This window comes from Triticum aestivum, unplaced genomic scaffold (assembly GCF_018294505.1).
Source record: "Triticum aestivum cultivar Chinese Spring unplaced genomic scaffold, IWGSC CS RefSeq v2.1 scaffold46404, whole genome shotgun sequence".
NCBI lineage: Eukaryota > Viridiplantae > Streptophyta > Magnoliopsida > Poales > Poaceae > Triticum > Triticum aestivum.
This window is the reverse complement of record NW_025231619.1, coordinates 1-11,044: the sequence shown is the minus strand read 5'-3', so window position 1 is coordinate 11,044 and position 11,044 is coordinate 1. Positions and strand designations below refer to the sequence as shown.

At 51.0% G+C, this 11,044-nt stretch overlaps 1 protein-coding gene across 1 annotated transcript; it reads right to left on the bottom strand.

Moving 5' to 3' along the window:
* Window positions 1–204: 204 nt before the first annotated feature.
* LOC123175838 (uncharacterized) lies at window positions 205–3,153 on the bottom strand. Its single transcript, XM_044590343.1, has 10 exons — window positions 2,934–3,153; window positions 2,597–2,831; window positions 2,460–2,519; window positions 2,282–2,365; window positions 1,414–1,597; window positions 1,152–1,320; window positions 972–1,061; window positions 618–865; window positions 458–533; window positions 205–376 (listed from the first exon to the last, which is right to left on the bottom strand). The coding sequence occupies exons 2-10, from the start codon at window positions 2,805–2,807 to the stop codon at window positions 284–286; spliced, it is 1,215 nt and encodes a 404-aa protein (XP_044446278.1). The 5' UTR covers window positions 2,808–2,831; window positions 2,934–3,153; the 3' UTR covers window positions 205–283.
* Window positions 3,154–11,044: the final 7,891 nt, after the last annotated feature.

Below are 11,044 nucleotides of genomic sequence, written 5' to 3'. Positions count from 1 at the left end.
CAAGTTATTTTTGGTTGATTTCTCATCAGTTTCAAAGATGAAAACATTACCACATCATAGGTTCGGAAATACTTTAAACGGCAGCCCAGCTGCGGTACGTACTTGGGAATACTGGTAATATTACAATATATTATCTCTTACAGACTACAAGCTTATAGAAGCTATAATATCGCATACACGGGAACATACGACGATCCACTCACGATAAAGCCCCTGCGGTTGCAACATACGCAGGGCACAGAGTTTTAAACTATGTGGTAAACCAGCCCTTCCGGAATGTCAATCATGCTTCGACACGGCGTGGGAGGCTGCCATCATTACCCGCCATCGTGAGGACAGACTGAAGGAGCTTCTTCTTGAGAGCAACCGATGCACCCTGCGACACAACAATCAAGTCAACGAAACTCGAAACCCAAACATTTTATGGCGAAGCCTAGGATAATTTGCAGGCACGAACCGCAGTCAAGTTCATTGGATGCTGTCCAGGGACAAAGTTGATGATGTGGCGCACCACCTGCATCGCCGTGTCCGTACTGTCCCCCCGGCAATAAAAAGATAGTGCTTAGCATATTAGAAGGAATATAGGACCCAAAAGACGAGAGGCAAGCAAAACTGACCTCTCATAGGTACATGTAGCGTGGAAACAGTAAGACCATCCATTGTTCGGCACTTTCCCCTCGCCCCAGAACATGTCACCACACTTGATGAACCCATCTAGCAGCTCCCCCGCATTCCGCAAGTGTTTTGCTTTGATCTTGCTCTCACCAGGCTTGCAAATGTTCGGATCAATCACATGAAGAACCCTGCGGAGAACGTCAAAGGCATATAGACTCCATCCTTGACCAAGGTACACCACCACCAGGGCCTGCAACGTGATTCAGTTAGCCACACACAGACAACAAGATAGATGTGAATGGTATATTTTGTTTCAGCACACCCATTTAGTGGAAGTTGAAAACCAGAGCACTAACCACTTCGCACTTAAGCCCCGGCGGTAGTTCATTAAACATCGCACGGACATCTGCCCTCCTCCAGTACCCAGCAGTGTATGCAACTTTAAACTGCGAACACAATTCATTTACAGTCAATCAAGACAGACGCCACTAGACGAAGCAATGAAATCAGGTTAACAGAAGTAGACACAAACTTACCTCCCAATCAGGACCAATGATCAGCCTCCCTGACGCGGGCGGGCAGATCCCCAAACGAAGAATTGAGTCAAGACCTTTACTTGCAAGATCATTTTCGATGCGAAACTCTTCCACCACCTGCTCACCAGTCATCTCAATGTGATATGGGCGCCGATGCTTGAACCAGACCCTGCACACGGCACCTCTCTATATCATCGTTCATGCTCTTGGCTAACCGATCAACAAAATACACCGGGATGATGGGCATCATTTGTTCACATACCTAGACAAATCATTAACCGATGAATCCATGGCCTTCGCATAGAAACGATCATCTCTTCTCTTCCCCTCCAGCTCAGAAACAGCTACCCCCATCGGGTTTGCAATCGAGTAGTCAGTCGTCATCCTTGAGCGTTTACTTGGTGGAGCCACAGGAAACCACCCAAGCAAACTGCTCTGTGAGAGGGCTGAATACAAATATAAACAGATTAATAACAGAGGAACACAAAACACCATGACATTCATGTGGGGCCGAAAACAGATAACCCAACTTGACAAACTAGAGGAATAGACATAGTGGGCGAGGGAGAGCACATACCACGAGGACGCAAATCCACACTAGGGCCCCTAACAGGGGAAGGACCCATTGTTAAATTCGTGTCGACAGGCATAGGGTTCATCGGACGAACAATGGGCGTCCCATTTATGAACTCACTAACATCATTCGTCAAATTCAAGTCAAGACGCCTAGCCACACCTACACAATAAACAGTGACACCCCCGCCCGCGCAAGTAGTTAGTAATGACCTGGAATTGTATGCAGCTCGTGCGCACGAACTCGGAAAAGTTTTGTCCAGTTGAGAGCTTACCAATTCCGGAATTGGTCGAACCAAATTCCCTCAACGACGCCCTACGGTTCAAGTCAAGGCTATTTGGGCTTGGGAATGGTCCGAATAGAGTCCGTGCATCAGGGATCACATCGCCCCCCCAGCATTGCCAAGCATGCCACCACCGATATGCACAACACCTACACACACACACACACACACACACACACACACACCGGAAATGCATGTTTTGATCACCCCAGAGGCAAGCATTATCTAATAACATGATCTACCGAGTACATATCAGTTAACTAAGAGGCTCACCGGTGGCAGCACCCAAGTTTGTCATCAGATCCGTTCCAAGGCGCTTCCTAATAGTCGGGTTCACGAGTCTATAAGTGGATGGACCTATAAGAAGGAACATTTTTAGGTCTGTTTTGCCAGAAGCCATCAGAACAAACCCCCACGGAACGATATGAAGCAGAAGACACCACACACACACCTGTTGCCTCCTGTATATTGCTTTTCCCGGTGGCATCAGCCAGAGCACTCGTGTTATGTTCTGAAAGTAAAGAGTTATTGCCACTGAACATTTTGAAGGAAATATATCAACACGAACAACAATGGAGCAAATCTCACCATGACTATCAACGAAGCGAACCTCACCACCCACCACCCGCAGCCTGCAGTCGCCTACTCTTGAAACCGCACCCCCCAACATCTCACTGCACGAATTGACATTGCTGGCGTTGCGCCCGTCAATCATTGCAAGCAAACTGGTCATGCAAGACTCAACATGGTTTCTCAAGTTCATGTTCTCCTCACTAACAGAGGAGATGTGTGCATTCATCACATCACTCAAATAATCTACCACCTGCAAGAGAAGCACACCCCCTTTTTATTTTGGTTCTTCATAATAGGTAGCGCGAAGGCACGTCCACAGCTAAATATATACGATTGTGCCATAGATTTATACCTCAGTCTGCCACCTGGCCACATCCAACAACGGAATGACATTTTCAGTTGGGGCAGCAACGGCAGCAGCGCCATTGTTCAGAGAAGGAGCAAAACCCTGGCTCGCCAAGTGATGGGGTTATGTACCTAGGGTAGGGTCACGGACCTGTCCCAAGTAACTTACCCTAGGACATCCCTAGAAGAGGTCGCCTTCCAGTCGACCAACGAGGACTCACTCGACCAACGAGGACACACTCGACTGGCCTGAAGGACTCGACCACGAAGACTCACTCGACCACCAGGAGGTCAAGAGGCACTCTGCACCGCAACGGTCTGTAATTAAGTAGACTTTATGATAGTAAAGGCACTTTATGTGGGGCGTTACCAGTAACGCCCCAGACTTAACTCACCTTAAACCTTCTCCTACGTGGGCTGGCTGGGGTCCTGGCGCACTCTATATAAGCCACCCCCCTCCACAGGCAGAAGGGTTCGGCACCTTGTAATCCATACATTCATAATCCACTCGACCGCCTCCGGGCTCCGAGACGTAGGGCTGTTACTTCTTCCGAGAAGGGCCTGAACTCGTACATCCTTTGTGCTTACAACCTCTCCATAGCTAGGACCTTGCCTCTCCATACCTACCCCCACTCTACTGTCAGGCTTAGAACCACGACAGTTGGCGCCCACCGTGGGGCAGGTGTTTTAGCGATTTTGTGGAGAAGTTGCGATTCTTCCGAGTACTTTCATCATGGTGTCTGCTGGAATTTTGGTCGAGGGTCAAGAGATCCGTCTCGGCGCTCTCGCCTTCATCGCCGACGACTCCGCATGGCTCCAGGAGGCTCCACTCGACGTAGATGCGCTCCCCGTCCGCGGTGCGACGCATTTTCGCGCATGTGTCCGCGGCGTTCTGCTGCGGCAACCATCGACCCAGTATCGGTCGGCTCCTCCATCTTCCACCCTCCCGGTCTCCCGCCAGCGCAAGCGCTCAGGCCGGTCGAGGCTTCAACGATGGGTGAGTCACGCGGTGGCTCGCCAGTCGGCCACTACACAAGTTGCGGCAATCGAGCCCAACGAATCTCTCTACGGCTTGTTCGATCAGTCGACTGGCTCCGGAGAGACTGCATCCGAGTGCGGAAGCAGTGATCCAGCGGCGGAAATCTTGATGGTCGACGGGCCCCACAGTCCTCCTGGCTTCGCCCGTGGTGGTGGAGCAGGCGACGGCGGCGACCCTGCACGAGGCTACGAAGAGTACCAGCCCGAGCCACTCGACTCTTTGCAAAGAGAAGAGCTTCGCCGCAGGAACGAGGATCCCCTGCGCGTTCCCATCGCAGGAGAAACCCCCGAGGCTCGTGCCTTGGAGGAGGCGCGTCTAGCCAATTTGGCCGAGCGCACTCGACTGGAGAACCTTCAGCGAGCACTCGACGAGCGCGCGCGGCAACGAGTTCCCGACACCAGTCGACGTCAACTTTTCCCGCCGACTCAGGTATATCGAACCCCAATTCAGAATTTAGCAGCTGCGACCCGTATAGCAGAGTCCATTCAGCCTTCGCAGTCAGAAGCTGGCAGAGGTTTGCTGCAGATCAGGGATCTACTCCGGGCAGCAGGAGATCAGAATTCAGCCGTGTCTCAGTCGCGCAACAGAATTCACAGTCGATCTGTCACTGTGAATACGGTTCAGTCGGCTCACAGCCCCAGATCGCCTCCGCGGCGCGAAGGGCGTGAGTATCGGCGAGATCAATATGGCGACAGGCTCGACCGAGATGATAGGCGTCGAGTGCCCTATTCCCCTCCGAGGGGTGGGTCTTACGCTCCTCGGCAGCCAGATGATAGGCGTCAGTACAGTACAGGGCGTAGAGTTCCAGTTGACCCCAGGGAGCCAGGCTTCGACGCGCGATCCATTATCGTGCAAGGGTTGGTCGACCGGAACAGAGCCCATCGTGGTGCACTCGACAGAGAAGTGCCCACGAGCAGTCGAGTACATGTTTCTGGTCCTGAATGTTTCAGCGGAGCTATCAGAGCCGCTGTTATTCCCCCCAATTTCAGGTTGGCAACAGGAGTCAGCAAGTTCACTGGTGAGTCTAAGCCTGAAACTTGGCTTGAAGACTACCGAGTGGCAGTTCAGATCGGTGGTGGGAACGACGAGGTGGCCATGAAGCATTTGCCCCTCATGTTGGAAGGTTCTGCCAGGGCATGGTTGACCCAATTACCTTCTAGCAGTATTTACACTTGGGAAGATCTGTCCCGAGTGTTCGTCAGAACGTTCGAAGGGACTTGCAAGCGACCAGCGGGATTGACAGAGTTGCAAGTCTGCGTGCAGAAAACCAATGAGACTCTCAGAGAGTATATTCAGAGGTGGATCACTTTGCACCACACTGTGGAAAATGTCTCTGACCATCAGGCAGTATGCGCCTTCAAAGATGGTGTCAAGAACAGAGAACTGAGCTTGAAATTTGGTCGAACCGGTGACATGACCTTGAGTCGGATGATGGAGATTGCTACCAAGTACGCCAACGGCGAAGAAGAAGACCGACTCCGAAGCGGCAAGCACAAGCCGAGTCAGTCGGAAAAAGGAAATTCCAGTCGGAAACAGAAGCGGAAGGCTGAACCAGCAGCTCCTGGAGAGGCTCTGGCCGTGACTCAAGGAAAGTCTAAGGGGAAACCAAAAGGATCCTGGAACCCTAAGAAGGTGAAGGATAAAGAAGGGAACGACGTGATGGATATGCCGTGTCATATTCACACGAAGAAAGATGAAGAGGGGAATATCATTTACCCAAAGCACACCACTCGCCAATGTCGACTCCTGATCCAGCAGTTTCAGGGAAAACAGTCTAAGGACAAGGAGAAGGAGTCGGACAAAGCCGAAGACAAAGAGGACAGTGAGGGAGGATACCCGCATATCAACTCCACTCTGATGATCTTCGCAGATGTGGAAAGCAGAAGTCGACTGAAAGTAATTAACCGAGAGGTTAACATGGTTGCCCCAGCGAAGGCAAATTATCTGAAGTGGTCTCAAACACCCATCACATTCGACCAATCTGATCACCCAACTCATATTGCCACCCCTGGGAGGCAAGCTTTGGTGGTCGATCCAGTTGTCGAAGGCACTCGACTGACAAAGGTGCTGATGGACGGTGGAAGTGGGCTGAATCTGTTATATGCAGACACGCTGAAAGGTATGGGCATTCCGATGTCCCGATTGAGCACTAGTAACATGAGCTTCCATGGAGTTATACCAGGGAAGAAGGCTGAATCTCTCGGCCAGATAGCTTTGGACGTAGTATTTGGCGATTCAAAGCATTTCCGCAAAGAAAAGTTGACGTTTGAGGTCGTGGATTTTCAAAGTGCATATCATGCCATTTTGGGGAGGCCAGCCTATGCACGGTTCATGGCTCGACCATGTTACGTGTACCTCAAATTGAAGATGCCCGGTCCCAAAGGTGTGATCACTGTCACCGGTGATAGGAAAAAGGCAGAGGAGTGCTTTCAGAAAGGCTCCAAAATTGCCGATTCCCAAGTGACAGCGGTCGAGTTCGAAGAATACAAGCAAAGCGCAGATCCGAGTGACTTGCTGCGATCCAAGAAGCCCGCCACAGAATCTGCGTTCCAGTCGTCCGGTGAGACGAAGCCTGTTCACATTCACCCGACCGACCCCGAAGCAGCTCCGACCCGCATCTCCACAACACTCGACCCAAAATAGGAAGAAGCGCTCATCCAGTTCCTCCGTGAGAACTGGGACATTTTTGCATGGAAGCCCGCTGACATGCCAGGTGTTCCCAGGGGACTGGCTGAGCATCGCCTAAGAGTCGACAAGTCTGCAAAGCCAGTCAAAGAACATCTTCGGCGGTCCGCCGTCCAGAAGAGAAAGGCCATCGGTGAAGAAGTGGCTCGACTGTTGGCGGCAGGATTTATCCGAGAGATATTCCACTCCGAGTGGCTCGCTAATGTCGTCATGGTTCCTAAGAAGGACAAGTCGCTCCGAATGTGCATTGATTTCAAGCACATCAACCGGGCCTGTCCGAAAGATCACTTTCCTCTCCCTCGCATAGATCAAATTGTTGACTCGACCGCGGGATGCGAGAGGTTGCCTTTTTTAGATGCTTACTCCGGGTACCACCAGATCCGTCTGTATGGGCCCGATGAAGTAAAAACAGCTTTCATCACTCCATTCGGGTGCTTCTGCTATATCACCATGCCATTCGGCCTCAAGAATGCCGGAGCCACGTTTATGCGAATGATTCAGAAGTGTCTACTCACTCAAATCAGTCGGAATGTGGAAGCTTATATGGATGATATTGTTGTCAAGTCACGAAAAGGTTCCGACCTGCTCGCCGACCTCGCCGAAACATTTGCCAACCTCAGAAGGTATGATATCAAGCTCAATCCATCAAAATGCACGTTTGGAGTTCCTGGTGGCAAGTTACTCGGTTTTCTCGTTTCCGAACGGGGAATCGACGCCAACCCAGAAAAGATTGGCACTATTCTCCGAATGAAACGCCCTGTGCGAGTGCACGATGTCCAGAAGCTTACTGGATGCTTGGCCGCATTAAGTCGATTCATCTCGCGACTCGGTGAAAAGGCATTGCCTCTTTACCGACTGATGAAGAAGGCTGACAAGTTCGAGTGGACTCCAGAAGCTGATGCAGCGTTTGCCGAGCTAAAAGCTCTGCTCTCCACCCAGCCGGTGCTTGCTGCTCCAATCAGCAAAGAGCCTCTGTTGCTCTACATCGCAGCCACAGGACAAGTCGTCAGTACTGTGCTAACGGTCGAGCGGGAAGAAGAAGGAAAAGCTCTCAAAATTCAGCGCCCAGTGTATTATTTGTCTGAAGTCTTGACTCCATCCAAGCAGAGATATCCTCATTATCAGAAGCTTGTGTATGGAATATACATGACCACAAAGAAGGTTGCTCATTATTTCTCTGACCATTCAATCACAGTCGTCAGCGACGCTCCACTATCAGAGATTTTGCACAACAGAGATGCAACTGGTCGAGTGGCCAAATGGGCGATTGAACTTCTTCCCCTTGATATCAAGTTTGAGGCAAAGAAAGCCATTAAGTCCCAGGCAATAGCAGATTTCCTCGCCGAGTGGATCGAACAGCAGCAGCCGATTGAAGTTTACTCAGAGCATTGGACCATGTTTTTCGATGGTTCTAAGATGTTGAATGGTTCCGGTGCTGGGGTTGTCCTGGTTTCCCCCAGAGGAGATAAGCTCAGATATGTGCTCCAGATTCACTTTGATTCCTCCAACAATGAGGCAGAATATGAGGCCCTCCTATATGGGTTGCGCATGGCCATTTCACTCGGCGTCCGTCGCCTAATGGTCTATGGTGACTCGGATTTAGTGGTCAATCAGGTGATGAAAGAGTGGGACGTGAGAAGCCCAGCCATGACTGGATACTGCAGTGCAGTGAGGAAGCTGGAGAAAAAGTTCGAGGGGTTGGAACTCCATCATATCCCCCGACTGAAAAATCAAGCAGCTGATGATCTAGCAAAGATAGGTTCCAAGAGAGAAGCCATTCCGAGTGGTGTGTTCTTGGAGCATATACATACTCCGTCAGTCAAAGAAGATCCTTTCACCGAAGAAACTCCGCAGCCCAAGAGTGCCACAGATCCGACTGAAGTTGAAGTCCCAGCGGTGGTCGACTTGATCATGGAGGTTTTGGTAGTCATTCCCGACTGGACGATTCCGTATGTCGCATATATCTTGAGGAAAGAGCTTCCGAAGGATGAGGAAGAGGCTCGACAGATCGTCCGTCGATCTAAGGCCTTTACTGTCATCAAAGGACAATTATACAGAGAGAGCGCGACTGGAGTCGGTCAGAAGTGCATAACACCAGAAGAAGGTCGACTCATCCACAACGATATTCACTCGGGGACCTGTGGTCATCATGCGTCCTCTCGGACCATCGTGGCCAAAGCATACCGAGCCGGATTTTACTGGCCCAAGGCGAATGAGATGGCAAAGGAGATAGTAGATAAGTGCGAAGGATGTCAGTTCTACTCGAATATGTCGCACAAGCCTGCGTCAGCTTTGAAGACCATCCCACTCGTCTGGCCTTTTGCAGTTTGGGGGCTGGACATGATCGGTCCTTTGAGAACAGGACGAAGTGGCTTCACGCATGTACTGGTGGCAGTCGACAAGTTCACCAAGTGGATCGAAGCTAAACCAATCAAGAGCCTCGACACCGGTACTGCTGTTAGCTTCATCAGGGAACTAGTATTCAGATATGGAGTCCCGCACAGCATCATTACGGATAATGGGTCGAACTTTGACTCAGAGGAATTCAGAACCTTCTGCAACTCCCAGGGCACACGGGTCGACTACGCATCGGTCGCCCATCCGCAGTCGAATGGACAAGCAGAGCGAGCTAATGGACTGATTCTCAAGGGACTGAAGCCGCGACTGATGCGTGATCTCAAACACGCGGCTGGAGCTTGGGTCGACGAACTTCCATCTGTACTCTGGGGACTGCGGACCACGCCCAATCGGTCGACCGGAAGAACTCCATTCTTCTTGGTCTATGGAGCTGAAGCAGTCTTGCCGAGTGATCTTCTCCACAATGCTCCTCGAGTCGAAATATACAACGAAGTAGAAGCTGAACAAGCGCGGCAGGACGCAGTCGACCTTTTAGAGGAAGAAAGGGAGATGGCTCTGATCCGGTCGACCATCTACCAACAAGATCTGCGCCGTTTCCACGCCCGAAATGTGAGAGGTCGGGCCTTCCAGGAAGGGGATTTGGTTCTCCGAGTGGATCAGCACAAACCACACAAACTTGCTCCTTCTTGGGAAGGCCCTTTCATCGTCACCAAGGTTCTCCACAACGGGGCATACCGTCTTTACAACGTCGAACATAATATCGACGAGCCCCGAGCTTGGAACGCGGAGCTACTCCGCCCGTTTTACACTTAAGTTTTATCACTCGGATGAGTTGCAATAAAGAACTTCTGTAATTCATGGGTTTAGAAATAATTGTGTCAGCACTTTTTATTTTTGTCCACATAAAAACTCCCCCTCAGTGGGTGGCTTAGCCGCGAATCCGTTTCGCCTAAGTTTATAAAAATCCTACCGAGTGGTAAGCCAGCCTTCCACTCGGGGGCTTAGCCGCGAATCCGTTTCGCCTAAGTTTATCAAAATCCTACCGAGTGGTAAGCCAGCCTTCCACTCGGGGGCTTAGCCGCGAATCCGTTTCGCCTAAGTTTATCAAAATCCTACCGAGTGGTAAGCAAGCCTTCCACTCGGAGGCTTAGCTGCAGCCTCGTGCTCGCCTAAGTTATAAAAATCCTACCGAGTGAAGAGCAATCCTCTCACTCGGGGGCTTAGCTGCAGTCCAAGCACTCGCCTAAGTTTATCAAAATCCTACCGAGTGGTAAGCAAGCCTTCCACTCGGAGGCTTAGCTGCAGCCTCGTGCTCGCCTAAGTTATAAAAATCCTACCGAGTGAAGAGCAATCCTCTCACTCGGGGGCTTAGCTGCAGTCCAAGCGCTCGCCTAAGTTACAAAAATCCTACCGAGTGAAGAGCGACCCTCTCACTCGGAGGCTTAGCTGCAGTCCAAGCGCTCGCCTAAGCACAGGCACCTTGCTTTGAACCTGCAAAGGACATTTTGAGCCGAAGGCAATCATATTCAAGCGTCAAATTCAAGTTTGAATCGATGACTAAAGGAACCGAAAGTGCTCAGGCGTCAAGCCTGTTAAAGTTTGTCGGATACAATTCCACTCGGCATACCGAGGCAAATTTAAAAGAGTCGAGCCAGAAGAAGTTTTTTACCCCTCCTGTGGAGGGCTGGAAGGTGCAACAAATTCATCAAGGTCAATTCCGTCGGCGATCCGAGTGGCAGCTGCAAGGAAAGTCTCCATAAAAGACCTGAAGTCGTGCTTCTTGGTATTGGCCACCCGAAGAGCCGCCAGCTTCTCCTCTCGTGCATCTTTGCAGTGGACTCGGGCCAGACACAGAGCGACATCTGCACCACACCGAGCCGAGGACTTCTTCCATTCCTGCACTCGACCAGGGATCGTGTTCAAGCGGGCCATTAATGACTCAAGGTCATTCTGAAGTGTCTCCTCAGGCCAGAGCGTCGAGTCGATGCGAGATGTGGCGGCCTTCAGCCTTGCGAGATAATCCACGACAGCTGCAA

Bases quoted from the DNA above. Each gene is read 5' to 3' on its own strand.
- LOC123175838 (XM_044590343.1), bottom strand. From the start codon at position 2,807: ATGAATGCACACATCTCCTCTGTTAGTGAGGAGAACATGAACTTGAGA. The intron at 2,520-2,596 runs GTGAGATTTGCT...CTTTACTTTCAG, and splicing joins TCGCTTCGTTGATAGTCATG to AACATAACACGAGTGCTCTG. The intron at 534-617 runs GTCAGTTTTGCT...CCGGGGGGACAG, and splicing joins GCTACATGTACCTATGAGAG to TACGGACACGGCGATGCAGG.